General features: G+C 57.8%; 1 protein-coding gene across 1 annotated transcript in view; it reads left to right on the top strand.

Annotated features, from left to right (window-relative positions):
- The window catches only part of ALDH4A1 (aldehyde dehydrogenase 4 family member A1), a 32,645-nt gene extending 13,419 nt beyond the window's left edge, over positions 1 to 19,226 (top strand). Inside the window, exons 4-15 of the mRNA XM_079931228.1 lie at positions 4,111 to 4,158; positions 4,995 to 5,150; positions 6,718 to 6,867; positions 6,946 to 7,020; positions 8,137 to 8,324; positions 10,760 to 10,833; positions 13,301 to 13,497; positions 13,628 to 13,675; positions 14,462 to 14,614; positions 15,375 to 15,496; positions 16,685 to 16,803; positions 17,565 to 19,226. Coding sequence (XP_079787354.1) covers positions 4,111 to 4,158; positions 4,995 to 5,150; positions 6,718 to 6,867; positions 6,946 to 7,020; positions 8,137 to 8,324; positions 10,760 to 10,833; positions 13,301 to 13,497; positions 13,628 to 13,675; positions 14,462 to 14,614; positions 15,375 to 15,496; positions 16,685 to 16,803; positions 17,565 to 17,677 — 1,443 coding nt within the window. The 3' untranslated portion in view covers positions 17,678 to 19,226. The remainder of the gene's footprint in view (positions 1 to 4,110; positions 4,159 to 4,994; positions 5,151 to 6,717; positions 6,868 to 6,945; positions 7,021 to 8,136; positions 8,325 to 10,759; positions 10,834 to 13,300; positions 13,498 to 13,627; positions 13,676 to 14,461; positions 14,615 to 15,374; positions 15,497 to 16,684; positions 16,804 to 17,564) is intronic.
- The last annotated feature ends 7,332 nt before the right edge of the window (positions 19,227 to 26,558 follow it).

Genomic DNA, 26,558 nt, shown 5'->3' with positions numbered 1-26,558 from the left:
GGAGTTTCCAGCTTTGTGCAAATGGAACCAGTTGCAAAATAAATGCCGCGGTATGTAAACGAAGTGGTTTACTCTGTGGCATTATTAGCTAGAAACCTGTTTGAAGTTGGAAAACAGTTTCCAAAAGGCTGACTTTAGCTCTTTCTAGGAGGGGTACTTGTAAATCATGATAATAAAACCCACCCATCCATCCATTCATCCATCCAAGCCTCCTCAGCCCCAGACCTAGGGCTGGGACACAGCAGTGAGCATGGCACATGGCTCTGCCCTCATGGTGCTGACCTAGGGGAGAGTGAGATTGGTGTACATGTCAGCAAAGAAACAAACAATTCCAGATGTGAGAGGGGCTGTGGAAGGCACAGGTGATGGGCTGGAGATGCGAGGCCACGTAAGACGAGGTGGTCCACAGGCCTCTCTGAGGAGGTGACATCTGAGTTGAACCCCAGGGATGAAGATGGGCTGGGGACTCATCGCCAGCAGAGGGGTCTGTGGGTGCAGAGTCAGGAGGGGGCTGGGTGAGCTGCAGAACAGAGAGGAAGCCGGTGGGGCCAGAGGATTCGGGTGTGGTTCTTTTATTTATTTATTTATGTGTTTATTTTTGGCTGCGTCAGTGAGTCAGTGAACGGGGACTACTCTGTTGCAGTGCGCGGGCTTCTCACTGTGGTGGCTTCTCTTGTTGCAGAGCACGGGCTCTAGGCTCGCGGGCTTCAGCAGTTGCAGTGCGTGGGCTTCAGTAGTTGCAGCACGCAGGCTCAGTAGTTGTGGCTTGCGGGCTCCAGAGCGCAGGCTCAGTAGTTGTGGCGCACGGGCTTAGTTGCTCCACGGCATGTGGGATCTTCCCGGACCAGGGCCCGAACCCGTGTCCCCGGCATTGGCAGGCGGATTCTTAACCACTGTGCTACCAGGGAAGTCCCACGTGTGGTTCTTGTTGGCTGTGGTTAAGAGCCTCTTCCAAGAGCCCAGGGAGCCATTGGAGGGGGTTAAGGAGGGTGAGACCTTCCGGAAAAGCCCATTGCTTGCTGGAATGCTTTCTGATTTCAGGACAGAGGAGGGATTAGGAGTATGGGCTTGACAGAAGAAGTGAGTCTGAACATAGATGTTTGGAGGGCCTGGTTCCCCTGGGCAGCCAGGGAGCTGGGATGGGAAGGTGGGTGGAGGGCCAGGATGAGGAGGAGCCCACAGCAGGTGGGTGGCCTGGGAGGCCGGGGAACAGCTTGGAACAAAGCACTGAGGGTTCCATGCGAGGTAGAGAGGCGCAGTGGGCGTCTGGGGGGGCCGTGTCTGCTCAAATTGATGAGCTCCTCGCCTGCCCCCATGCGGTGAGCCAGGGCAGCCTTTGAAGTCGTGTGGTGCTGCTACCTGAGGGATGCTGGGTCCAGGGATGGGCACCTGACCCCAGCTGGGCCAGTCGGAATTACCTGCCCTGGAAACTTGGAACCAGCCACAAGCATCTTTCTTTGCGGGGCTGGGAGCTGTGGGGAGGGCATTGAACACCTCCCCACAGAGGATGAGAGAAACTAAGGAAGCGGGTCTGTTGAAAGATGCAGGACACCAACTCTCAGAGGAGCAGAGGCAAAGGAGAAGGAGCCCCAGGGTTTTCAGGCTGGGCCTCTCGGATCTTCCTAAGACCCAGCTGCATCCCACCCTAGTCACCGTGAGGAGGCCCCTTTCTGCCCACTTGCTGGTTATGTATCTTGGAGCTGCTTGACCTCTCTGTGCCTCAGCTTTCTCATATGTAAAATGGGGCAACAATCACGCCACGGAGGGATGTCGTCAGGGTTCAACGGATTAATCCGTGTCAAACACTTGGTGCCTCTGCGTGCGGGAAACTGACTAATGTTAGCTTTGACAGTAACTATCAGTGTTCCTTAACCAGGGGCCTGCAGCTAGTTCATGTAAAAAAGAGCTAGTTAAGGGCTTCCCTGGTGGCGCAGTGGTTGAGAGTCCGCCTGCCGATGCAGGGGATGCGGGTTCGTGCCCCAGTCCGGGAAGATCCCACATGCCGCGGAGCGGCTGGGCCCGTGAGCCATGGCCGCTGAGCCTTCTCAACGGGAGAGGCCACAACGGTGAGAGGCCCGCATACCGCAAAAAAAAAAAAAAAAAAAAAAAAAAAAAAAAAAAAAGAGCTAGTTAAAAAGAAGTGAGAGGCAGAACTGTTTTTAACCACTGGAAGTTGTTCACTACCTTGTCAAGAGACTTTCTGCTAACCCACCCCAGTTCTCACGCAGGTGCCATGTAGGGTTTTGTGATATCACTGAGTCCTGTCCGCAGGCAGGAAAGATCCTGAGGGGTCCACACAGTATCTTCCGTTATTCCTGATGGATTTCTCCACAAGGCGGTTTAGGGGCTAACGGTGGGCTAGGGTGGGAAGGTGGGCTCCAAGCCCCATGATGACGTTGGCCTAAGAAACCCACCTGTTTGGAGTTTATGAAGCCAGGAACTGGCATGTGCTTTGGACGGATCAGGAAACTCACAGGTCTCTGATTTAGGGGAGTGAAGGGCTGGCCCTTTTGCAAATGGGCTGAGCACACATCTGTCCAGATGGAGCCCTGAGCAGCATGTTCAGGGTTAAGGGGGCGGGCCCAGGGCCCCTACTCTGACGGTTCCGAAGATGGCCTGGGGCAGGGGTCACCCACAGAGGCATCCTAGAGCCCCTGCAGCTGGATCCGCAACCAGAGGGCCCACACTTGGAGTGTCAGCACAGCCTGGGGTCTGCAGGCTCTGCAGGTCTGCACGGGTGTGTGCCAGGTGTCAGCCCAGAGCGGCTCCCACGGTCTCGCTCACCTGGTCTCTGTAACCGCCCAGAGCCCGACCTCACCTGCAGCTCTGCCGGCCTCCATGGCCACTGCAGCACCTGAGTATTTTTCCAGACACTGGGATTTTGATAACCCCCTGGTGGGCACTTCCGGTTTTCGTTTCCCATACCACCTCACTGACCTGGCCACGTGTCATCCTTGCAGCCCTGGCATTTGAGGCCGTGGCGGCGTGAGGGCAGGAGCTCTGTTACCGGGATGTATTGCTGACTTGGGGTGTCCGCAGTCCACTGGGATTGGATGTGCTGAATAGAAGGGCCCGGGTCCCCAGCTTCTCGGCCCCTGAGGCTCACAGGCCAATCTCAGGTATAGACAGGATACAGGTGACCATGCCGGGGAGGCCACTTTGCACTCAGACCAGACCAGTGCTGCCCAGTAGAACGTTCTGAGATGATGGTGGAAATGTTCTGAATCTGCTCTGTCCTCTTCGGCAGCCACCGGCCCCACGTGGTTATTGACCACATGAAACCTGGCTTGTGCCACGTGAGTTGAAGTTCCAGTAGGCATGTGTGACTAGCGGCTGCCTTATTAGACAGGAAGGCCCTAAACAGTCCATTGGAAGACTTATAGGTGGCGAAAGTGCTGATAATTATGGTGTAAAAAATAGGTCGGGAAAGAAGTGGTGTTTCCCCCACCTTGTTGCCCAGGCTGACATTCAGCACTGCCGGGTTGTTTGTAAACGTCTGTTGGGGTTTCATCCCTTTTAGACGAGTTAATCTGGGTCCCAAGCACGGGCCTCGAGAAGCAGTTGCTCTGTTCCCTTAGGGCCTTGGGGGGTGGCAGAAATCCTGAGTGTTTCACAACGCAGTGCATCGCCTAGGGCCTCCCGTGGTGACAGCCCACCACCGAGCCTCACGCCAGACCCAGGTGTAAGGGCAGGAGCTATGTTGGAGGACTTTTCCCCTGTGACCCCATTGGGTCCTCCTCTCCGTGCTTTCCCTGATGGGGAGACTTGGAGAAGGAAAGTCAGCTTACAGAAAGCTGCACAGCTAGTAGGGGGCAGAGCTGGGATTCGAACCTATGTCTGACCCAAACGTCCATGCTTTCCCTCAAAGACTGTTCTGTTTATACCTTTCTCCTGCACCGTGAACCTTCCAGAGCTCATCAAACAGCAGCTGCCCCTGTAACTCTCAAGGTGGAGAGGTCAGCGTGGGCCTGGGCGATTGGAGAAGGCATCATGGGGATTGGAGGGCAGAGAGCAAGTGGCCTGGAATTCCAGCTCTGAGCCCAGCTCCATCCCCACCTGCCCTGGCACCTCCCTCCTGGACAGCGACCTCACTCTTCTCTCTTCTTTCAGCCCTTTAACCATGGACACAAGGTGGCCAAGTTCTGCTATGCAGACAAGGTGAGTCCCTGGTGACTTTGGGGTTGGGGTGCTACCCCGTCTTGTCCGGTTAGTTGCTGCCATGGCGGTAGAGGTCAGTCACTGCTCCCCTCTCGGGCCATGGAGGGTGGGGGCGTCCGGGGGGCGGCTGCCACTGAGGGCGTCCCCGGGCATGTGTCTTTGACTGGGCCAGGCGTGCCGGGGTTACCTTGCGCCTAATGAGAGCTGCCTTGGCCAGGGCTGGGACATCCGTGCACATGCCCCTTGTGAGACTACCCTGATTTAGGGAGGGGGAGGGCGTTCTGGAAGGCTGAGTCAGGGAAATTGGAGGCATCGTGGATGGGAAGCCAGGCAGAGAATTGGCATCAGGGAGGGCCAGTGAGAGGCCATGGGGTCAAGGCGCTGGTGTCACGTGGTGATGAGGGCAGTTGGCAGCTGGGATGCCAGTGGCAGGTGTCTGTCTCTGGCTGCAGTTCTGGCCTGGCAAGGGCAAGGTCAGGCCCGGACCTCAAGGGCTGGAGGCTCTGGACAGCGGGTTCAGGAGCACCAGGCCCCAGGAGTAAGAGGAGGCCCTGATGAAACCACGAGAGAGAATGGAGCAAGTCCTTGGCATGTTGCCCTACCTGGCAGGCCCCTCGGACTCCTCCAGACTGTAGCAGGGCAGGCTCGGAGCCTGGGGCAGCCCAGCTGGCCATGGGACATGGCGTCTGCCGCTGTAGGGGGAGGGGACTGAGGGCCGAGGGAGCCAGGGGTCTTCCCTGGGTGAAGAGTGACCTCCAGATCTCTCCTCCCTCCCTCGCTCCTCTGGGACCCTTCCTGCTGCAGGAGGAAGCCCCCAACCTTTCCCTCTTCATCAGGCCCTGCTTCACAGAGCCATCGAGGCCGCCTTGGCCGCCAGGAAAGAGTGGGACCTGAAGCCTGTTGCAGACCGGGCCCAGGTCTTCCTAAAGGCAGCAGATATGCTCAGCGGGCCGCGCAGGGCAGAGGTCCTGGCCAAGACCATGGTGGGACAGGTGAGATGCCCACTGGCACAACTGGGGATGTAGGGGAGGCAGTCGTACCCCATCCAATTCAGCAGGCATCAGCTGAGTGACTTCTGGGTGTCCAGACCTGCTCTGCGTGCAGGAGCCCAGGAGGTGTCCTTGAGGGACCAGGCCTCGGAGAGGGGACAGACCTATATACTTTGTAGACAAGGTGGATTGAACTATGCTTTGCGTGTCCTACTCTGGAAACGGCCCCTCCCATCCACTTCTGTCCCCGCCCTGGGCCAGGCCCTTGTCGTGCTTTGCCTGGACTGACAGTTGCCCTACGCAGTCCTCCAGGCTCCATCAGACCTCTGCAGCCCTCAGAGCGGTTTCTGTGACACCTCCAGCAGGTCACTCTAGCCTTATGAACCACCGAGATCTCTCTCTGGCTGAGGGTCACGTCCCAAGTCCTGAGCCAGCCCCCAGAGCCCTTCCATTCCCACCTCTGTCCAGCTCACCAGCCACTCTGCCCTTTCCTGCCAGGCCATCCCGCCCATGATGTCACCAGCCTGGACCTAGCAAGGCTCCTGGACACCTCAAGCATCCCATCTCCTGCCTCTGCCCCGGGTCCCCTGCCTGCAATGCTCCCTGTCTTCTCTGCCTCATGAACTCTTAACTGTCAAGGTCTAGCCCAGATAGCGCCTCCTCTGTGAGGCTTCTAGAACCTTCTTAGTTCATAACGATCTGTCCTACCTCTGTGCCCGCCCCCCTTCCCCAACATGCTGTTCCTCTGTCGGTTATAGCTCAGATTCCATTGGGGTGTAATGACTTACTTTGTGTTTGTTTCCCCTTTACAAGTTTTTTGGGCATTGTAATCACATGCTAGTGTTCTCTGTCTTTCTGCGTCTTGCACCGTGTCTTCCTGGAGTCACAGAAGAGCCTGATAGATGTTTTTTGAGTTGAATGCATGTTGAGCCAGGGAGTGGCATTAGCAGTTGAGAGAGGGTTAATTTCGCCTTAGGGGGTTTGGGTGACCCCAGCGCTCTTCCGGTTCGCCATCATGTAGTGAGAGCGCCCTCTGCTGCACGGAGCTGGTATGACAGCTCCACACCCGGCTGGCTAAGTGTCTCCTGATTCAGCAGAGCCCCTGGGTTGGGTGTCGGGCTCCAGAGTGTCCCAGGTGAGCCACAGCTGGGCAGAAAGAGGCGCACACACTCCAAGACCAGGTGAAAGTGCCTTTTTATTTGATTTAAGACTCAGGAGCTTGTAGGACGCATGGTGGCCACGCAGAGCAGGAGGCAGTGTGCCTTAGCTCAGCTTCCCCTGCTGTGCGTCCTGAGCAGGGTTAGCAGCTGCCAGTGACCCAAGGAGGGGCCCCCCGACCCGAGAAAGCCCGATTCTTGCTGCCCAGAGTCCTTTCCTCACGGCTCACGTTCGCTGTCAGGAGAAACAGACAGTCTAAGGAAATGTTTACAGTCCTCAGGTCTCCTGGTTCTTGGCCCAAATGCACCTGCAACCCAGTGTCACCATGGGCTCAGGGTCCAGTGAGTGTCAGAAGAGGGCTATTGGGAGGCACGTCCTCCACCACTGACCCCCCGGCCCTCCCGCCTCACAGGGGAAGACGGTGATCCAAGCAGAGATCGATGCCGCGGCCGAACTCATTGACTTCTTCCGATTCAACGCCAAGTTTGCCGTGGAGCTGGAGGGGGAGCAGCCCATCAGTGTGCCGCCCAGCACCAACAGCGTGGTGTACCGGGGGCTGGAGGTACCCCCAGGTGGTGGAGCGGGGGTTGGGGGCTGCTGGAAGCCCTGGGCTTGGCCTCACCACCTCCTCCCTCCCCAGGGCTTCGTGGCAGCCATCTCCCCCTTTAACTTCACTGCGATCGGCGGCAACCTGGCGGGGGCGCCGGCCTTGATGGTGAGCTGTGGGCAGCAGGCGGGCGTGGCAGGAACAGGTCATCACTCCCTGTCAACAGACAGGAGGCCACGTCAGAGCCCATGGGGTCCCAGCCCTCATCGCGGGGAGAAGCACAGAAAGTGGAGGCAGCTGGGGACTGTGGAAAAGACTTGGGGGTCAGAGGCTGGTCTGGGTCCCAGCTTTGCCCCACTCTGTCTGGGTGACCCCAGGCAAGTCCCCGCCCTCCTCTGAGGCAGTTTCCTCACCTACAAAGTGGAAGTAAAAGAAAAGCTTACATTACAGGGTCATGAGGAGCAAAGGAGGCCACGCTTGTGACGCATCTAACGCCAGGCAGGTCTGGCCCGGCGCGGGCTTAGCGTTATACAGGGGCAGCTACTAATGATGATACTTACAGCCCACCTTTGAGTGCCTGCTCTGTGCCTGGCGACTAATTTGTCAAGGTGGCAAGGCTAGCAAATGACGGAACGGGTACGGATCTGGGCTTGGTCTGTCTCTGGGCAGGTGGTCTCGAAGTTGGTGGGCTCCACTGTCGTTATCAGGGTGAAGGTGGCCATAGGCTTCCAATCGATGGGGCAGATGCAGCCCTACCCACGGAGGTCCTGGGTGGCTCGGGGCACAGCAGGAGGAGGGCTGACAGCTGTCGGGCAGCTGGGTGATCTGGAAGCGTGCTCGTGCACAGGGCCATCCTCGTGCATCTGCACTCAGACGCACACACACCCGGCACCCACGGGCCCTCGTCCAGGACACGTGCAGACAGAGCCCTGTGAGCACTTGCCCAGCCTCGCCCCGTGAGCACCCAGCGAGTTGAAAACACCCAGAACAGACCTGCCCAAGGGGTGCTGGCAGGACCAGTGGGCACAGGCTTCCGGAGGAAGGGAGGCTTTCGTAACCAGAGTGTGGGAGCAGACAGGGCAGGGTGCGAGCTCACTGACAAGGGCTTCTAGGGCCTGGTGTGCAGCACCTGGGCACCTGTAGGAATGGGGCTGGGTAGGGGATAGCCTGGCCTGCATGGGGTCCTGGTGGCTCCAGGTGAGGGATGACCATGCTTCAGGGTAGGGTGGGAGTCGGGGCTGGCGGCCCCTGACCTCATGAGTCATCACTGTGCCTCCCGGGCAGGGCAACGTGGTCCTGTGGAAGCCCAGTGACGCTGCCATGCTGGCCAGCTATGCCGTCTACCGCATCCTCCGGGAGGCCGGTCTGCCCCCCAACATCATCCAGTTTGTGCCAGCTGACGGGCCCACGTTTGGGGACACTGTCACCAGCTCGGAGCACCTGTGTGGCATCAACTTCACAGGCAGCGTGCCGTAAGTCCCCGAGGTGCGGTGGGCAGGGTGGCCTGGGGACGCTTACCAGACCTCGTGACCTCTGTCCGGGAGCTGGGGCTGTGAGCCCAGAGGTCAGGTGCTGTGTGGCCCTGGGTGAGCCACTTCACCTCCCTGAGCCTGTTTCTTCACCTGTATGACAGTAGTCATGATTCTTACCTTGCAGAGTAATCGTGAAGGCCAAACTAGTCAATGGACAGGAAGGAGTGTGACAGGCTGGAAGCGGCCTACAGTTGTTTAGTGATATGGATTTGGATGCCACTACCATCTCTGGAAAGGGCACAAGGGAGCTTGGGATAAACTGGAGGAGGAGAGGCAGGAAGGCTTCCTGGAGGAGGTGGCATCCAAGCAGACGAGTAGGCCAGGCAGAGGTGGAGGAGAGCGTTCTAGGAGGGGGAGCAGCATATGCAGAGGCGTAAGGCTGAAGCTGTTGGGCTCTGGGCTGTGGACGTGGTCCCGTGGGGCTGGAGTGTGGAGCTGGGGGCCGAGGGTCAGAGGGTGGGGGCAGGATATGGTTCGATCACAACTGCTCATTCACTCACTCACTCACTCAGCTGGTGTTGATCGAGCCCCCATGTATACCAGGCTCTGCCGGTGCTAAGACTGGGCAGTGAACACGTGGAGTGGGCAAGGGCCTACCTCTTGGGGGATTTAGTCTTGTGACTATAAGGCCCCATGAGCCTGCTAGGGTGTCTGGACTTTATCCTGAAGAGGATGGCAGCCACGGAAAGTTACATGCAGGGGGCGTGGCTTAATCAGACTTCTTTTGTTTCAAACAGGGATTGCAGATGGTAGCTCTCCAGTTGGCCCTGGCAAGTGGCTCTGTGTTCTTTGACTCCTAATAGGGATGGACCAACCTTGTACCATTGGGACAGTTTCATGTAAAAATCCAAATACTGGGCCTCTCTTAAGAACCGGGTCCCACTGGGCCTGCATTTCCATGTGGCACCATTGGCTGGAGGCGGGTGGGAGGTCTCTGGTTCCCCCCGTCCTGACAGGCCCTGGGCCTCTGCCTACCTGGACGGCCTCGCTCATTCTCTGTCCGGCCCCTCCGGGCCCCTGCGTGTGCAGCCTCTGATCTAGATGATCGCTCTGGCTACTCTGAGCACAAGTCTCCAGTGGGTAGAAGCAGGAGACGGGTTAGGAGGCGTCCACGTCCGGGGAGGGATGGTGGGCGCCTAAACTCGGGTGGAGTCGTGGGAACGGGGTGAGGTGGGCTGATTCAAGTGAGGAAGTATCAGGGAGACTCGATCACCTGTCTGTGGGGTCAAGGTTGGGGGTGTTCAGTGGGAACATCCAGACTCGGGGCAGGAGGTGGGCATCATTCACCAAGGTGGGCAACCCAGACGGCTGGGCACCTGGGAGCCTAGGGAAGAAGATGAATCACATGGTGGTCACTTTGAGTTTGAGGTCCCCATGGGCCATCTGGGTGGAGATGTTGGGTCTGCACTCCGGGCCTTCCAGGTATCCTAGGGACACCTGCGGTGGCTTCTCGCCCTCTCTGCCTGGCCTCAGGCTCCCTTGCAACAACAACCCCTGCTAAGGTTTGCCGGGTGGCGGTGGCAGCGTTAGAATTGCTGAGGAGGGCTGTTTTCCAAAAGGCCCGCTCTGCCAGCCACGGGCCCCATGGTCTCTGCCTATTAGCGGGTGGAGCGGGCCTGGCCCCCATTTGCCATGCTCTGATGAGCAGCGGGCTTAAAGGTAGGAAAGTCATAAATTAGTATTAGCTACTGTGTCGCCAGCTCCCTGGTGATTAGCATTTTTATTGTTTTGTGGTGCTGCGGTTGGTCACACTTGGAGCCCAGGGAGGAGGTAGGGGCCTGAGCTGCCTCTCCCAGGACCCTCTTTGGTTCTCTGGAGCCTGGGCGTGAGCTCGTGGTGCCCCTCGCAGACCACGGTGGTGCCTGTCCCCCATCAGGCAGCCATAGCATAGCCAGCACTGGCCCAAGCACTTGACTCACATTAGAGCCATCGCAAAACAGCCCTGCCAGGTGGAATTGTTCTTTCCAGTTCCCAGACGTGGCACGGAATTTGAGGCTCACAGAGGTTAAGCGATGGTCGCACGATCACACAACCGTGTATGCCTGAGTCAGGACTCAAGCCCGGCATCCCCTGGCCTCAAAGCCTGGCCCTTCTCTGCACTATCTTGCCGCCAGGCCTCCCCTTGCTCCCTCCTTGTAAGCCCAGAATGCAGTCCATTTCCAGCTGCTCCCACCTGCTCGGTTCCCCATCCCCATCCCCACCGCCAGCACCGCTGTGACCCCTGCCCGCCTCCTGTGGGGCTGCTGCCCCTAGCGCTCCTCTCTGGGCTTTCCAGCCTCTTCCTCCGCCAGGGCCTACTCCCTGCCCCCAGGCCTCTCACCCTCTCAGGTGCCTGAGCCCGGCTCCCTAGTCACTGCCCTGTCCTCTGGTTTTAGCACCTTCAAACACCTGTGGAAGCAGGTGGCCCAGAACCTGGACCGGTTCCACACCTTCCCGCGCCTGGCCGGAGGTAAGGGCCCTTCTCCCCGTGCCCTGCCCTACAGCCCTAGGGACCCCTCCCTGCCCTGGCCGCCATGCAAGAGAAGGAGGCGGAGGTGATGCCCCCAGAGGTGGGGCGGCCCTGCAGACGCAGAGAACTCCTTCAGGGTGGAGCCCCTGCTCTGGCACTTATACAGAGCATGTATGCCTCAGAGTGTGCAGTTTTTCTTCCATTCATCCATCCATCATTCAGCAAGTAAATTATTAAGTATGTTCACAGGCACTTTTTGGACACTGGGGATGCAAAAGATGATGAGACCCAGAGACCCAGCCGTTACGAACCTCTATTCCAACAGCGGGAGGCAGACAGTAAACAACTAGATAAATGATGTCAGGGAGTGAGAAGGGCTGTGGATAATTAAAGGAGGGCAAAGAGGTGACAGGCAGGGACCCTCAAGGGCTGGGCGTGGTGGGACTGTGACTTAGGGTGGCTGGTGGGGTGGGAGACCTCTTCAGGGAGGGAACATTTGAGCTGAAACCTGAGCAATGGAAAGAAACCAGCTTCGCAAAGGTCCGGAGGATGGGCCATCATGGGCACCCACACTGTCCGCTAGAACTTTCTGCAGTAATGGACATGGGCTATATCTGTGCTGTCCAATAGTATAGCCACTCGCCACGTGTGGCCGCAGGGCACTTGAAACGCGGCTGGCATGGCAGAGGAAGTGAAAGTTTTGTTTCATTTAATTTTAATTAATTTGAACTTAAATAGCCACGTGTGGCTGGTGGCTACCCTGTTGCACAGCCCAGATCTAGGCCAAGGAAATGGCAAATGCAGAGACCATGAGGTGGGAATGAGCTTGTGTTTGAAGAAACAAGGCCAGTGTAGCTGGGGAAGGGAGGGAGGGCGGGTGGCAGGAGATGGGGCTGAGAGGTCAGCAGGGCCAGGTCTTGTCAAAATAATAATTTTGCCACAAAGAAACAGTTTCATGGTCAAGGACATTTGGCGTGCACCATGTTTAAAGTAAAACGGATTCCTCACCTGCAGGACTTCTCAGAGCCTTTAATGCATTAATATATGCATTGCTTATCTTCAAGAGCAAAGGCTGATGTGCAGTGTTTCCCAAACTCTTTGGACTACACAACCCTGTTTTGACAGAGGACCCCCTGGACCATGTTTTTCATGGAACACACTCCGGGAAGATGCTGAGACCTCTCGAGAGGGAGGGCTGTCCAGGCTCACACAGTGCAGTAATGGCAGAGCTGGATCTGGTGGTTCAGCATTCTTGCTCCTGGGGGTGAAGTGGGGGGTCACAGGGAGACAGGACCCCACGCCTGAGCGAGTGGGAACTTTGTAAAATTTTATTGAAGTATAGTTGATTTTATAATACTGGGTTAATTTCCACTGTACAGCAAAGTGATTCAGTTATACATATATATATATTCTTTTTCATATTCTTTTCTTTATGGTTTATCACAGGATATTGAATCTAGTTCCTTGTGCTATACAGTAGGACCTTATTGTTTATCCATCCTATATATAATAGTTTGCCTCTTAAGCTGGTGGGAGCTGTGATGGGGGTGTCAGGGCAGGTGACCCTCCTCAGGGCCAGCTGTTGCATCTCCAATTTCCAGTTCCCCAGTGTGCCCCAGTCCAGCCTTCACGAGATGGGGGACAGTGAGTCCCTTGTGTGAGCTGTCCATGCTTTTCTGTTCTGTCTCCTTCCCACCATCTCCCTGAGGGAGAGAGACCACTACCTACTCTACCGCTCCCCCCCTTGAGTATGAGACTTTAATCTCTCTGTGCCTCAGTTTTCTTGTCTTTAAAATGGGATAATAATGCGAGGTTGCTGTGAGGCTTCAGCGAGACGGAGCTCGAAGTGCTTTGACCCGAGTCTGACAGTTAGTGCTTTGTAACGAGCTGCTATTAGCTGATGTTTAACCGAGTGAGGAAACCGAGGCCCGGAGGGTGGAGTGATCTGCCGAGGCTCCGTCATGCCAAGGAGATCGAGGAGGGGTGTCCCCACTGTGGATCAGGCAGAGGGGCCAGCCCTGGCCGTGGACCTGGGGTGGCCCCCTCTCCTCTCGCTGGGTGGGGGTCAGGGGAAGGCTCAAAGGAAGCCACGCCCACTGCAGGGAGTGGACCAGCTTTGGGGAGCCTTGGGTTCTGGTCCTTCCTCTGCCTTTATGTTGGGCAGCAGCCCCAGGGCTCAGTTTTCTCATCTGTGAGTTGGGGGAGCTGGTCCTGATGCCCCCTGGTGCCCTTCGCCCTTGCCTGGGCCTCCGTTTTCTCATCCCTAGGGTGGGAGGACAGGCCTGGCTGATCAGTTTCTGGGAGGTTGTCAGGCTCCGACTCTGCCTTCTCGTGCCCTTGTCCTGCCAGTACTGGGGCTGGTCGCAGGGCCCTGCGGACGGGTGTGGGCAGTGCGTCGGGCCCCTCGCTGGCCTGGGGAGCCCACCCCCTCCTCATGCTCCTCCACCGCCCCGCCCCACCCCTGAAGAGTGTGGCGGGAAGAACTTCCACTTTGTGCACCGCTCGGCCGACGTGGACAGCGTGGTGAGCGGGACCCTGCGCTCAGCCTTCGAGTACGGTGGCCAGAAGTGCTCGGCCTGCTCCCGCCTCTACGTGCCCCGCTCGCTGTGGTCGCAGATCAAAGGGCGGCTGCTGGAGGAGCGCAGCAGGATCAAAGTGGGCAACGTGAGTGGCGCCGGCCTCCCTGCCACGGCCCAGCGGGGGGCTGATGGGATTGGAGGCTGGTGGGGGGGTGCAGGGAGGGCGCTCCCTTTGTCTCTGACTCTGTCTCCTCCCATGTCTCCCTTGCCTCCAGCCTGCAGAGGATTTTGGGAGCTTCCTCTCCGCCGTGATTGATGCCAAGGTATGAGCAGGAAGCAGGCCGTTCCCGGGGTCCCGTGCCTGGACTGGGTGGGAGGGGAAGGAACAGCTATAGGGGCGACCCAGACCTGCTGCTTCGAGCAGGGCAGCCTGATAGCCACGCATACACCCGCACCACCCCTGCCAGCTCTGAAAACGGTGGAGGCATCCGTACCCAGAGGGCAACTCGCCTCCCGCACACCCTGCCCCAGGCTCGACAAGACCCCTTTAAGTGCCTGTGTTCATACGCACACGTACAAATAGGCCTGCGCACCGCATGCATCAACCCGGACGCGCGCGTACGTGCACCGCCGCGAGCACGTTCATTTCGATCTCTGAGCGGGAGCATTGCCTGTGGATTCACCCACGTGCACACGCCCGCCCGCGTGCACACGTATCCTACACAGAAGCATTCGTGTGCAGGTTCCCATGTGTATGTAGGCGCCCTTGTGGGTCTGCACGCACAAACACATACACGTAACGCACACATCCATGTAACGCGGGCATACGTGTGCCGACGTACGGAAGCCTACAAGTTCATGGCCATGCGTGTATATGTGTGCTTGTGATGTTTGTAGTTGTGACACACACATACGCACACACAAGCGCGCACATCTGCCCTTGTCTCTGCCCTGGTTCAGCCAGGCCCCGACTTTTGCTGTCAGGCCTCCCCTCACTTCAGAATTTGGGCCCTTCAGGGGCAGGTGTTTGGGGTGAGCGTCAGGGGGCTGCTGCTGGGAATGGCCTCCAGCCAGCCCTTGATGCCCCCTACCCCACCCCACCCCCACAGTCCTTCAGCCGCATCAGGAAGTGGCTGGAGCACGCCCACTCCTCGCCCAGCCTCACCGTCCTGGCCGGGGGCCAGTGTGACGACTCCGTGGGCTACTTCGTGGAGCCCTGCATCATCGAGAGCAAGGACCCCCAGGATCCCATCATGAAGGAGGTGATGGGGCGGGCGGCCCGGGGCCGGGAGGAGGCAGCCTCTCCCCCGAGCATGGCACACGCACAGGGCCCTGGTGCTTCACGGGGCGTCATCCCATCTCACAGATGTGGAAAGCGAGGCCCTACGAGGGGACCGTCTCACACGCGGTGAGAGCAGAGCCAGGCCCTGAGCCAGGGCCTCCTGACCCCACATCCAGTGCTCTGTCTTCGGCACTGCTGACCCGGGCTGGTGTCATGGCGCTTGCGCTGTCCGCAGCCACTGAGGTCCCTGCGGCCGTCTCAGTGGCTGACACTTGTAGACTCTTAACTGTGGGCCGGGCATTTGACAGAGATGAGGTGGGCATATCGTTCCCATTTTACAGATGAGAAACTGAGTCTCCGAGAGGTCGGGGGGGTCAGGAGGACAGTGCAGGGGTGGGGGTCTTCCCCCAGCCCCTCGATGGCAGAGGGGACGGTGATACCATCGGGCAGTTCCTGGGCCGGCTGTTGCCACAAGTCTCTCCTTTCCAAGGGCCTGGGCCCTTGGCTCTGGGTGTGGGTCTGGCTGGCAGGGAGGCCAGAGATCCTTGGATCTTCTGCCAGGTTGGGGTGGGCTGGGCCGGGTGGAAGCCAACCCCGAGGGAACCCAGCGGGAGGCAGCGCCTGGCCCTTCCTGCAGGGGCTGAGGAGGGGGATGGGGAGAGGCGGAGGCCAGAGCAGGGAGACGGGAGGCCTCGGGGTGTTGGTCCAGGTGGGGCCTGACCCTGGGGCTTCTCTCCCAGGAGATCTTCGGGCCTGTGCTGACCGTGTACGTCTACCCGGATGACGAGTACAAAGAGACGCTGAGGCTGGTCGACAGCACCACGAGCTATGGCCTCACGGGGGCAGTATTTGCCCAGGATAAGTGAGTGGCCGCAGCCCCTCCACTCTAGTCCTGGTGTCCTGTCCCCACAGGACCCTGCTGTCCCCGGAGACTGCCTCCTGGGCGCTGATCCTAGTAATAACGCTGCCCTTGCTTCTCTCCGTTCTCCTCACCTCTGCCCTGACCGGCAGGTAGACACAGGCAGTGGGCTCTTTGTTAAAATGCAGATTCCGGGGCCCCACTCTTGGCTGCTGAATGTAGGTGTCTAGGGGTGGGGCTGGGGAATCAGTGCCTTTGACCTGCTCCCCGGGTCTGATGGGGCTGCAGAGTGGACGACAGAGGCTCGGGCCCAGGTGCACTGCTTGGCTGGCAGAGGCAGGATTCCAACTTGAGCACCAGGACACCAAACCCGAGGCTTTGCCCTTTCCTTTCTCCGTGGTACTGCTTGTCTCCCCGTGTCTGCCTTTAAGAGTGGAGGCGGGGGCTTCCCTGGTGGCGCAGTGGTTAAGAATCCGCCCACCAATGCGAGGGACACAGGTTCAAGCCCTGGTCCGGGAAGATCCCACATGCCGCGGAGCAGCTAAGCCCATGTGCCACAACTACTGAGCCTGCGCTCTAGAGCCCGCAAGCCACAACTACTGAGCCCGCGTGCCACAACTACCAAAGCCCGTGTGCCTAGAGCCTGTGCTCCGCAACGAGAGAAGCCACCGCAATGAGAAGCCCGCGCACCGCAACGAAGAGTAGCCCCTGCTCGACGCAACTAGAGAAAGCCCACGCGCAGCAATGAAGACCCAGCGCAGCCAAAAATAAATAAATAAAATAAATTTTAAAAAAAGAGAGAAAAAAGAAAACATTGAATTGTTTAAAAAAAGAAAAAAAAAAGAGTGGAAGCGGGATTGGAACCTGAGGGGCAGGCTGGGGGTCTGGAGGTTCCCCAGCTCCCAAAGGCAGGAAAACTGGACCGAGATGGGCCACTCCCTCGAGTACGTACAGCCTGAGCCTCGTCCAGCCCTCACAGATGCCCTGCGAGGGAGGCGTGCTAACCCCCTTTTCAGAGGAGGAGGCTGAGGCTCAGAGGCTCCTGGGAGCCTGTCAAGGGCCCATAGCTGGCGGCTGGCCTCATGCTCACCAGGGTGGCCCATGTGGGCTGGGACGGGGGTGTTGGAGGTTGTCCCTGGGTCTGGAACGAGGGTGAGCTGGCCGCCCTCTTACCGCTGCCCTGCCTTGTAGGGATGTTGTCCGGGAGGCCACAGAGATGCTGAGGAACGCTGCCGGCAACTTCTACATCAACGACAAGTCCACTGGCTCGGTGGTGGGCCAGCAGCCCTTCGGGGGGGCCCGAATCTCTGGTGAGTGGGGCCCCCTTTCCAGAGGGGGGCCGAGTTCCCGGCGGAAGACCCTCGGTCCTTCATCTCAAGGGTGTTAAGAGGAACAGCAGTAGCACCATTTACTGAGCACCGTGGGCCGGGCCCTGTGCTAACTCAGTCCTGCCAGCAGCCTCCTAAGCCCAGGTGCTGCCATTCTTCTTCCCATTTTATGGAGGAGGAAACTGAGGCCCAGGGAAGTGAAGTGACTTGCCTAAGGGCACATGGCTGGAGAGTGGTGGCGCCGGGATTTGGGTCCCAGCGCCCACACCTGTTACTGTCATACTCCAGGCTACCAAAGTCCATCCCCCTCCTATTTACAAATAGGGAAACTGAGGGTCGGCGAGGGGCGGTGACTTGCCAGAGTTCCCAAGGGCCGGAAACCAGGTCTCCCGACTCCCAGTCCAGTGCCCTCCACGGTGTCCCCCTGCCTCCCAGACACCTCTTGCAGGTGAGGTGCAGGGACCTGGGGAGCACGGGCGTCCTGCCTGCTCGCCAGCTCCTGCCTTGCCCAACCTCTGGCTGAGTGCCCTCCGCACAGATGCGCTCGGGAAACCCTGGCCGCTGTGACTGTGTTAGGGTTACTTTGGCAATTTGCTGCCCGTGCTGTTGCCCCATTTATTCCTCCTCCCCACTCCTTTTCCCTCTGCCCATGGTGCCCCATTTATTCCTCCTCCCCACTCCTTTTCCCTCTGCCCAGAGCCGTTGTATCTTTTTGGAGATAAACAGAGCTGTCTTTTCCACAGGGACTAATGACAAGCCAGGAGGGCCCCACTACATCCTGCGGTGGACGTCACCCCAGGTCATCAAGGAGACCCACAAGCCTCTGGGGGATTGGCGCTACCCATACATGCAGTGAGCCCCACTCGGCGCCTCTGCCGTCCACCTGTCTGTCTCTCCAAACGACTGACCTCAGTGCACTGACCCCACCCCAGGCCCTCCACCCGCTCCCCACAGGACGACCCTCTTTCTAGGGTTGAGGCCTGTCCCCTGCCCCCCACTGGCCTGGCCTGTCCCACCCTTGGAGTCAGGTGCCGGGCTCTGGTTTGAGATTACGCAGTGGGGAGAACAGGGCCGCCACCCTTGACCCCATCGGCTGTCCTAGAAATTCCATCTGGTAGGTGTGACCTTGGTGCCCGGCTGGTTCTCCATCTGTCCCCTTCCCTTTCCTCTACACTGTGGCCCAGTGGCTCAGGGACCTGAGGAATGGTGGTAGAGTAGCTCACGGATCCGTGGAGGAAAAGGAGGCAGCGGGGGCCCCTGGCAAACCTCACCACCCACAGAGGCTCCTGGCCTTGGCCCCGGCTTCTCCGGGTGTGCAGGGTCGCGTGTGGCCACAGTGGCCTACAGGGCTGGCAAGTCGTGGCTGCAGGGCATGGGAGCACCAGCTGGCCTTGCCCTCTGTAGTCCGGGCGGCTCACTAGCTCTTTGCCCAGGTGCGCCTGTACCAGCAGGTACCTGTGCCCAACCAAATGCCTTAGACCCCGTGTGCCTTGCTCCAGAGTGCCTGAGCTCACCTGAGACCCACGGATTCCTGGCTATCTCCGTTTGGGGGTCTGGGGGGACTGCTGCAGGCCACCTGCCAAGATGTGGGATGTGCTGGTCCTTCCTGTTTGGGCTGTGAGATTGGCAGACTTTGGGGGGCCCTTCCTGCTGCTTCCCTTAGCTCTCGGGTCCTGCCTCTAGAGCCTGGGGTTTCCTGCAGGAGCTCAGCACCCGCTGGCTGTGGTTGAACAGGCCCGGGTACATGTTGCTCCCACCTTCCCCAGCACCCTAAGACCTCTCCTTGGGTCCCCGTCCAGCCCGGGCTGAGGCTTGCCTCTAGAATTATCCCTCCTTTGCACGTTAGTGGCTCTGTGTGGACTGGCCCCTAAGAGGCTTGTTCCTTGACGCAGCCAATCGGTGGACACTTGCAAATGCATCCTGAGTAGATTCTGGGTGGCCAGGGACTGAGAAGTGGTGACTTTGGAGGACAGCTTTTAGGGGGCCCCGAAAGGGCTGGACCCTCCTCAAGCACAGCTGGCAGGGGGCCCCCGCGGGGCTGGAGTGGCCGTTCCCCAAGTGCACGGTTACACACCTTGGCCCCCGGTCAGGGGTGGGTCCTGATGCTGCCCGGGTTGTTTCCCACAAGGGGCCAGGTCAGGCGGCGGGGGGCTGGAGGTGTTCCTGCTTCTACTGGTTCTACACTGTGAGGTGGCAATAGGAGCTGCCTGATGCCACCTAATAAAATGCCTCTTACTTAACCAAGTCGGTGGTCTTTCTGGTGGGGTTGGTGGGGACTGGTCACCTTCTACATCCGACGGAGTTGCCAGTGTGTCATTAGGTGTCAGGAGGGCAGTGCCCTTGGCGTGATGGAAGGAAGGGTGAGCTCTGATGCCGGGAATCCCTGCTGTGGGTGGCAGGAACTCTGGCGCCGGAGGGCCTGGGTTCAAATCCCGGCTCCAAAAAGTTGTGCAAGCTCTCTGACCCTCTGCCTCTTCATGTCTTAGATGGAAATAACCACACACACACACACACACACACACACACACACACACACGCACGTGTGTGCACTCACGTGCACACAGGTTGTCTTGAGAATTCAATGAGTTAATGCGTATAAGTGCTCAGATAGGTAATGATTCAACAATGTAACCCATTTATCCATGGTTATAACAACCACTGTTATGTACTGTGATAGTTAAGTTTATGGGTCAACTTGGCTGGGCTATGGTGCCCAGATATCTACGTAAGCATTATTCTGGATGTTTCCATGGAGGTGTTGTTTTTTTGGATGAGAATAACATTTAAATCAGTGGACTTTGAGGAAAGCAGATTACCCTCTATAATGTGAGTAGGCCACATCCAATCAGTTGAAGGCCTTAACAGAACAGAGACTGGTCTCCCCCAAGCAAGAAGGAATTCTGCCAGTGGCTGCTTTTGGACTCAACTGCAACTTCTGCGTCTCTGGCCTGCTGGCCGGCACTACAAATTCTGAACTTACCAGCCTCCATGATCACGTGAGCTACTTCCTTACAATAAATCTCTCTCCCTGTGTCTGTCTCTCTACGCCTCATAGAGGTTCTGCTTCTCTTCAGAACGCTGAGTCATACACGTGCCAAAGACTATGCATGTTTTCTTCACTCACAAGTCTTACGAAGTGCTGCTGTGCTCCCATGTTGCAGATGAGGATACTGGGGTGTAGAAAGGTGAAGGGACTTGCTGAGGGTATGCTATCAGTGGGGTGGAAACCCAGGTCTGTCTGATTCCAAAACCCATTCTCTCTCTTCCACCCAGATGTCCACACATGGCTCGCAAAGATCGGCTCAGTTGGCCAGGTGACATGGCAGGGAGCAACCGTGGCCAGTTAGCTTGAGCCTGGAATCCGTGGGTCTAAACCCACCTGGGCCAGCTGACTTGGAGGGGAAGACACGTGTGTCCTGACCTGTCTCCAACCACAGGTAATGTAAACAGAGCTGGTCCTGAACCACACAGACGCCACCCTGTCCGAGGGTCCATTGGTTAGGGCTGTTGGCTGGAGGCTCTCAGAGCTGTGGGGAGGGAAGGGGACTCAACCCCGGGCAGAACCCCTGCCCTGGCTCACCCAGGGGCTGCTACTGATTTGTGCCAAAGGGGGCTTGAGTCAGGGACAAAGGGCAGCCCCCAGAGTGCTCTGGCTGGAGCTCACGGAAGGGAAGGGAGGCAACTGCCTTTTGTCGTCGGGGGATACATAGGCCTTGTTAACATTGCTGAATGGAGTGACTTATTCAAGGTCACACTGAGACAGCTGCAGAGTTGGCTGATGACTGGTAGTGTTTTACCTACCTAGTCTCAGAGCCTTGACATTGACCTAGGTAACTATTACAGCATTCTATGGAAGGGCTATGGAGTTCAGAGGTAGAATGACAAGCCCAAGGTCACATAGCTGGTTAGTAAAGGGCTGGGTTAGAACCCAGGGCTATGGGTGCCACAGCCCATGGTCCTTGCCACCTGCTCCATCAGGTCCCCGACTCCCAGGGACCTATGCCTCCCAGGAGCTATGCCTCTACCAGTGTCATTTTATCCTGGTGCCTCTGACTCCACTGAACGAGGTCAGGGGGTGGCTCAAAGCTATCTTTCACTCCGTTCTGTCTGCCCTCCCTTGTCCCCCAGACTTGGGGCTGGTGGCTTCCAAAGGCCCAGTGCCCACCCGGGTGCCCGAGGCCTCTTTGCATGGTCACTGCAGTAAGTCCCCATGTCCACGGTGGCCCAAGGAGCCTCTTCATTTCCCTGCTGTGGCCGGGGGCCCAGCCGCAGGCCTGGGCTGGAGCGTGAACCATTTGACTGAGGCTGGATGTCCCTGCCACCACGGTGCCGCCAGTGGGGCGTGCATGCTAAGGAAATGAGGGGCCACCAGTGCCCCGGTCGCCAGGCAGACCTGGAGCTCCTGGGGGGCAAGAGGAAGCAGCAGGGTGCAGACCCACACTCTTCACAGAGTCACGCCTTCATTTTCATTAATTCCCCTACCGACACATTCGTTATCACGGTTCCTGTAGGTCCTCTGTCTAGAGGCGGCGTAGGAAATAGGAAGAGTCGCCATTGCTTGAACGCAGGCTGTGTGCCGGGCGTCGCGCTAAATGCGTTAGACACCACAGCCTGGATCGTCATCGCAACCCCCGGAGGTACATTCCGTTAGTCCCATTTTACAGATGAGGAGACTGAGGCACGCATGGGTGAAGTAACCAGTGCACCAGTAGGAGATGACTGCCTGGGTTTCTGTTCCTCGTGTCTGCCTGCCTGGGCACTGAGCACAGCCCTGATGTCCTGCCTTAACCCCTCTTACCTGTGCCTTGGCCTCCCCAATCTCAGAGTTGACGTTTCTGTGGGAGCTGAGGATCGAATGACATGTTTTAGAACAAAATGCCAGGTCCCGTGCCCCGCACAGAGTGAGATGCTCAGTGAATGAGAACTTAACCTTCACCCACCCTCTCAATACCCTCATCCTGGATGCCGGTGGCCAGGAAGGAGATGAAGCTGGGCTTCCCTGAGCACCTGTCCATGGGTACGTGCTCCTGCTAATTAGCTTGGACCACACCAGCCTGGGAGGGAGGGAGTAGTAGTTTGGCCCCATTTCACAGATGAGGAAACTGAGGCTTCGGGAGCCTCAGGGAGACTTGTTCAGTAAGGGGCAGGTACAGGGGCAAGAGCTGGCTCTACAAGCACCCCCTTGTCCTGGTCCCTCGAAGGAATGCAGCAGCTTCTGGGAGGGAGCCATCCAGCAGGTGGATGGGGGTCGGTGTGGCTGACACTGGCTCCAGACATAGCCAGCCTTGTCCCCCTCCCCCGGGTTGCTGACAGCCACCCTGGATGGTGGAGCAGGTACCCTATGACCCTAGGTGCCGGGGTACATGAGCATTCTGTTCTGGGGCTCCGCCATGCCCTCCCTCCAGGCCCCAGGTGCCTGGCAGGTACCCCTCAGCCTCGTGAGCATGTGGCGCACAGAGGCCGGGGCGAAACGAGGGAGCTGATGTTCTGCCGGGCACCTGCTTGGTGAGGTGCGTCCGGGCAGGTGTTGTCGGAAGGAGAGTGAGGCTTGTGGAGAGATCTGAGTCATAGGAAGGAGAGTCATACAGAATCACAGACCCTAGCCCTTTCCTGGGCCCAGAACCGAGGATGCCATGCCAGTTCCGTACTAGGACAAAAGCCATCAACACTGTGACGTCATATTCACTATCACGTATGAGGCAGGTGCTTGATGTATTCATTCCACTTAATCACCCTTGTTTGAGGTGGCTGTGCGCATTTCACAGGCGAGGAAGCTGGGCGGAGTCAGGGCCTGCTGGTCGGCCCCTGTCCAGAGCCCCACAGAACAGGACCAGCGCCCTTCCCCATCCCAGCCCTTTACGCTCCCTTTAGCGACTATCACCTTTTGGGCTCTTATTGGGCTTGTGGTCGTTTGGAATCTTCAGATCTTTTTCTGAATGAGACAAAGCTGGCTTGCGTGGATCTCTGGACTCGAGAAGGTGTCCCAGCCACAGCAGAGTCCCTCCTTCAGGCCTTAGCTGACCCCCAGGTCCCCAGCTTCTAGGGGTCACCCTACCCATTACACTTTTGACATCTCAGAGGGGTGACCAATGAGGCTGGGTCCTCTGGTAACCAGCTCTGAGGCCTATCCTGTGCCCTCTTCCAAGGTGTCTCTGAACCAAGCCAACCGGCTCAGGGGCTGTGCAGCTCCCAGACCCTCCTTGGGGAAGCCCTGCCTGCCTACCCCTGCTCTACCCTCAGCTGGATTGGAGCTAGGTTTCCAGCTGCCCAATTTTGTCCTGGAGGAGGCAGTACTGGTAGGAAAGAGACAGGGGAAATGGTGGGCGGGGGGTGGGGGGTGGGACACAGAAGCAAACAGGATGTACAAAGGTGGGGTAGGGGAGAGGAGCCGATGCAGCCCCCAGTCCCTGGGGTCATGCCACTTTTGGGGGCTCCCCCCTGCGCTCTAGGCCCTTCCAACCACCATGGCAGGGGGAGGAAGGAAGTTCAGGGCGGCCCCCTCCAGCCCAAAGCAAACATGGCCAGTTCCTTTCTGTAAGCACCCAGGGAAGCAGATGTAAGGCAAATGGGCAGCATCTCCCGGGCCCCTATTTCCATGGCTCGCCCCTGCCCCATAAACTTTGCATAAGTCTGTCATGGTTCTCCATCACCTTGGCAACCAGTAGCCCCACAGGGGTGATCATGGGGACCTCGGGCGCTGGACTGGGCCTTGAGGATGGCAGTGTGTTCAGCCTGGGCCACCGTGGGGCATGTGCTCTGGGTGCAGCCCTGAAGGAGAACTGCAGGGCCTTGGTGTTCCTGGACATTTGTTCTCAGGGCAGCCAGTGCCCTAGCCTCACCCACTTGCCCTTCTTAGGTGATGTCAAGGCTAGAGGGGACCGCGGAGATCATCCAGCCCAGGGCACCTCAAGGGTCACAGACTGAGCCTTGTGTCATCCTGGATCTGGGCGCACGGCTGCATTTGTCGGTGTGTGTATTAGTGTCCAGGGTTTTCATCAGAATCTCAAAAGGATCCTTGCCCCTGAAATGTTAAGAAGCACCGAGTCCATTTTACAGGTGGGGAGACTGAGGCCCAGAGAATGGAAGCCACTTGTGTGAGGGCAGCCTTCAGGTTGGGGCAGAGCTGAACCAGAAGCCAAGCCTTCTGACTTTCTATCCAGAGCTCCTTCTTCAGATTTTAGTCTTCAGAGAAGATCATCCATCTGGACTAATAGCCCCCCTAAGCAGGGGGACCCCATCATTCCTTCCTCACTGGAGCGCCTTGGTCAACACCATTCCCATGAGCCCCCATTAGGGTCTTGGATTCCTCCAATCCACATACTTGCCATGTGGCTTTGAATAAGTTACTGTCCCTCTCTGAACCTCAGTCTCCTCATCTGAAAAATGGAGAGATGATAACAGCACCTCAAAAGGTAGTGAGAATAAAATGGGACGGCAGCCTGGCGTAGAATGAGCCCTGCAAACGTGTTAATGATAGAAATAACTTGTGCTCATTATCTCCATCCTCCTCCCATTCTTCGTGGCACAGACGCTGCCTCCCCCATGGAGCTCTTGGCTGGCCCACGCCTTCCCTCCTCCTTACCCCTTCTTGACAGCCAGCACAGCGTGGGTCGTCATAGAGCTGTCCTGACATGCTTTTGACTTGATTGGAGTCCAGGGGAAATCCACCTGCTTTTCCGGCCCTTTGGCGACTGGCCCTCTCTGGGCCTCAGTTTCCCCATCTGTATAATCGGTAGGTTTGTGGAGCTCTGCAGACCCTCTCAGCTCTGATACAATACGCCACACTATGGATGGCCCTGGTGCCCCTGGCATCTTCCAGCATGTGCTGCCTTCACGAGCACATGGCCCTGATTTCTGTCTCCAGACCACAAGCCGTATCCCTTGTGTGTCCTGGCTGTGTCCCTTGTGCCCCACCCAGCCCTGGCACATAGTGGGCTCTGCTAGTGCCCTCTGGATGCATGGCTTTCTCAGCCACTCTTGTCCTCCACAACGCCACACCCAGGGGGCTCCAGTTAACTTAGATGCTCTTTTTCTCTACCAACCCCTTACCCCCAAGCTTTGCTAAATAATCTGACTTGACTGGGAGTCTCCAGAACATTCCAGGGCCACCCAGCAACTGGCATCTTTATTCTCCGTCTTCAAACTGACGCACACACTCATCGTGCCTGGAACTGGTCCTTCACCAACACCTTGGCCTTGAGGTGGGACCTGCACTGGGAGAGGGCGGCACCAGTCCCCACCCCCGTGGTGGGTGTAGCGGTGACAGCTCCTGAGGGCAGAACACACCCAAATCACACAGTACAGGGTTGAGAGCTTGGCAGCCTGGGTCTAAATTCTAGTGTCATTGGGAATTCCCTGGCGGTCCAGCGGTTAGGACCCGGTGCTTTCACTGCTGTGGGCCCGGGTTCAGTCCCTCGACCGGGAACTAAGATCCCGCAAGCTGTGTGGTGCGGCCAAAAAAATTAAAATAAATAAATAAATAAATTCTAGCGTCACTCCCTATTAAATGTGTGCTTTTCGGCAAGTTGCTTAACTGTTCAGCTTCAGTTTCTTCACTTTAAAAATGAGAGTAATAGGGCTTCCCTGGTGGCGCAGTGGTTGGGAGTCCGTCTACCGATGCAGGGGACACGGGTTTGTGCCCCGGTCCGGGAAGATCCCACATGCCGCGGAGCAGCTAGGCCCGTGAGCCATGGCCGCTGAGCCTGCGCGTCCGGAGCCTGTGCTCTGCAACGGGAGAGGCCACAACAGTGAGAGGCCCGCGTACCGCAAAAAAAAAAAAAAAAAAAAAAAAAAAAAAAGGAGTAATAATGGCTGCTTTGCAGGGTAGCTAAACGATATGATGCATAAAAAGTGCTTGGCACTGTGCCTGGCATATAATACATCCCAGAAAAGTGCCATTTAGTTATTGCCTTCACGACTCCCTAAGTATCTGGCAGGGCAGAGGACAGTGGTCTCGGGGGCTCCTAGAACGCCACCAGGGACCACGTTCCAAGGAGGCCAATGTGGCTGTAGTTCGGGGCACACAGCGCAGGAGAGAGCAGGCGGGGAAGGATGGGTGAGCTGGGGCCAAGCTGGGGAGGCCTTGAAAGCCAAGGCCGGGAGCTCGGCTGTGATCCTACGGCAATGTGGAGTCCCAGGGGGTGTTAGAGCCGAGGTGTGATAGACTCAGAGCTGTCCTTCAGGGAGTTAAACTGTCAACCTGAGGCAGACAGGGAGGTCCAGACAGGAAGTTATCAGGGTCTGAGCTTGGGGTGTGGCAGAAGGGGGAGGAGTCTGGAGAGAACCGATAGACACTGTGAATTAGTGCTGGGGCTTTTGACCTGCTGACACGGAGGGTGAATAATGTCCAGAGAGGACCTCCCCATTGTACAGATAAGGAAACTGAGGTCAGGAGAGGGGAGAGCTAGGACCAGAACCCACACCTCCAGACACCCCGTGCAGGGCTCTTCCTTTCATTCTATGGGTTGGATCTCCCCACGCCCCACTGGTTTACATACACCCAGAGAGGGCCAGGGCCAGGCCCCAAATCCTGCATCTTTCCACAGCACCCAGAGGCCTCTCCCTGTTGTTTTCAATGTCTGTGGGTTGACTCCACCCCAGGGGAGGTCAGGGGCGAGGGAGGGGGTGCTCCCTCTGGAGTTGCTAAAGACACAGCCAGTATCTTTCAGGGTAACTTCGAGAAGATTTGGGCTCTTTCAGCTGGGCTCAGAGCCTGGGGTGCCCCCCGGGGCGGTTCA

The sequence above is a fragment of the Stenella coeruleoalba genome (assembly GCF_951394435.1).
Source record: "Stenella coeruleoalba genome assembly, chromosome: 1".
Taxonomy (NCBI): domain Eukaryota; kingdom Metazoa; phylum Chordata; class Mammalia; order Artiodactyla; family Delphinidae; genus Stenella; species Stenella coeruleoalba.
This window is presented reverse-complemented; position numbering and strand designations above follow the sequence as displayed.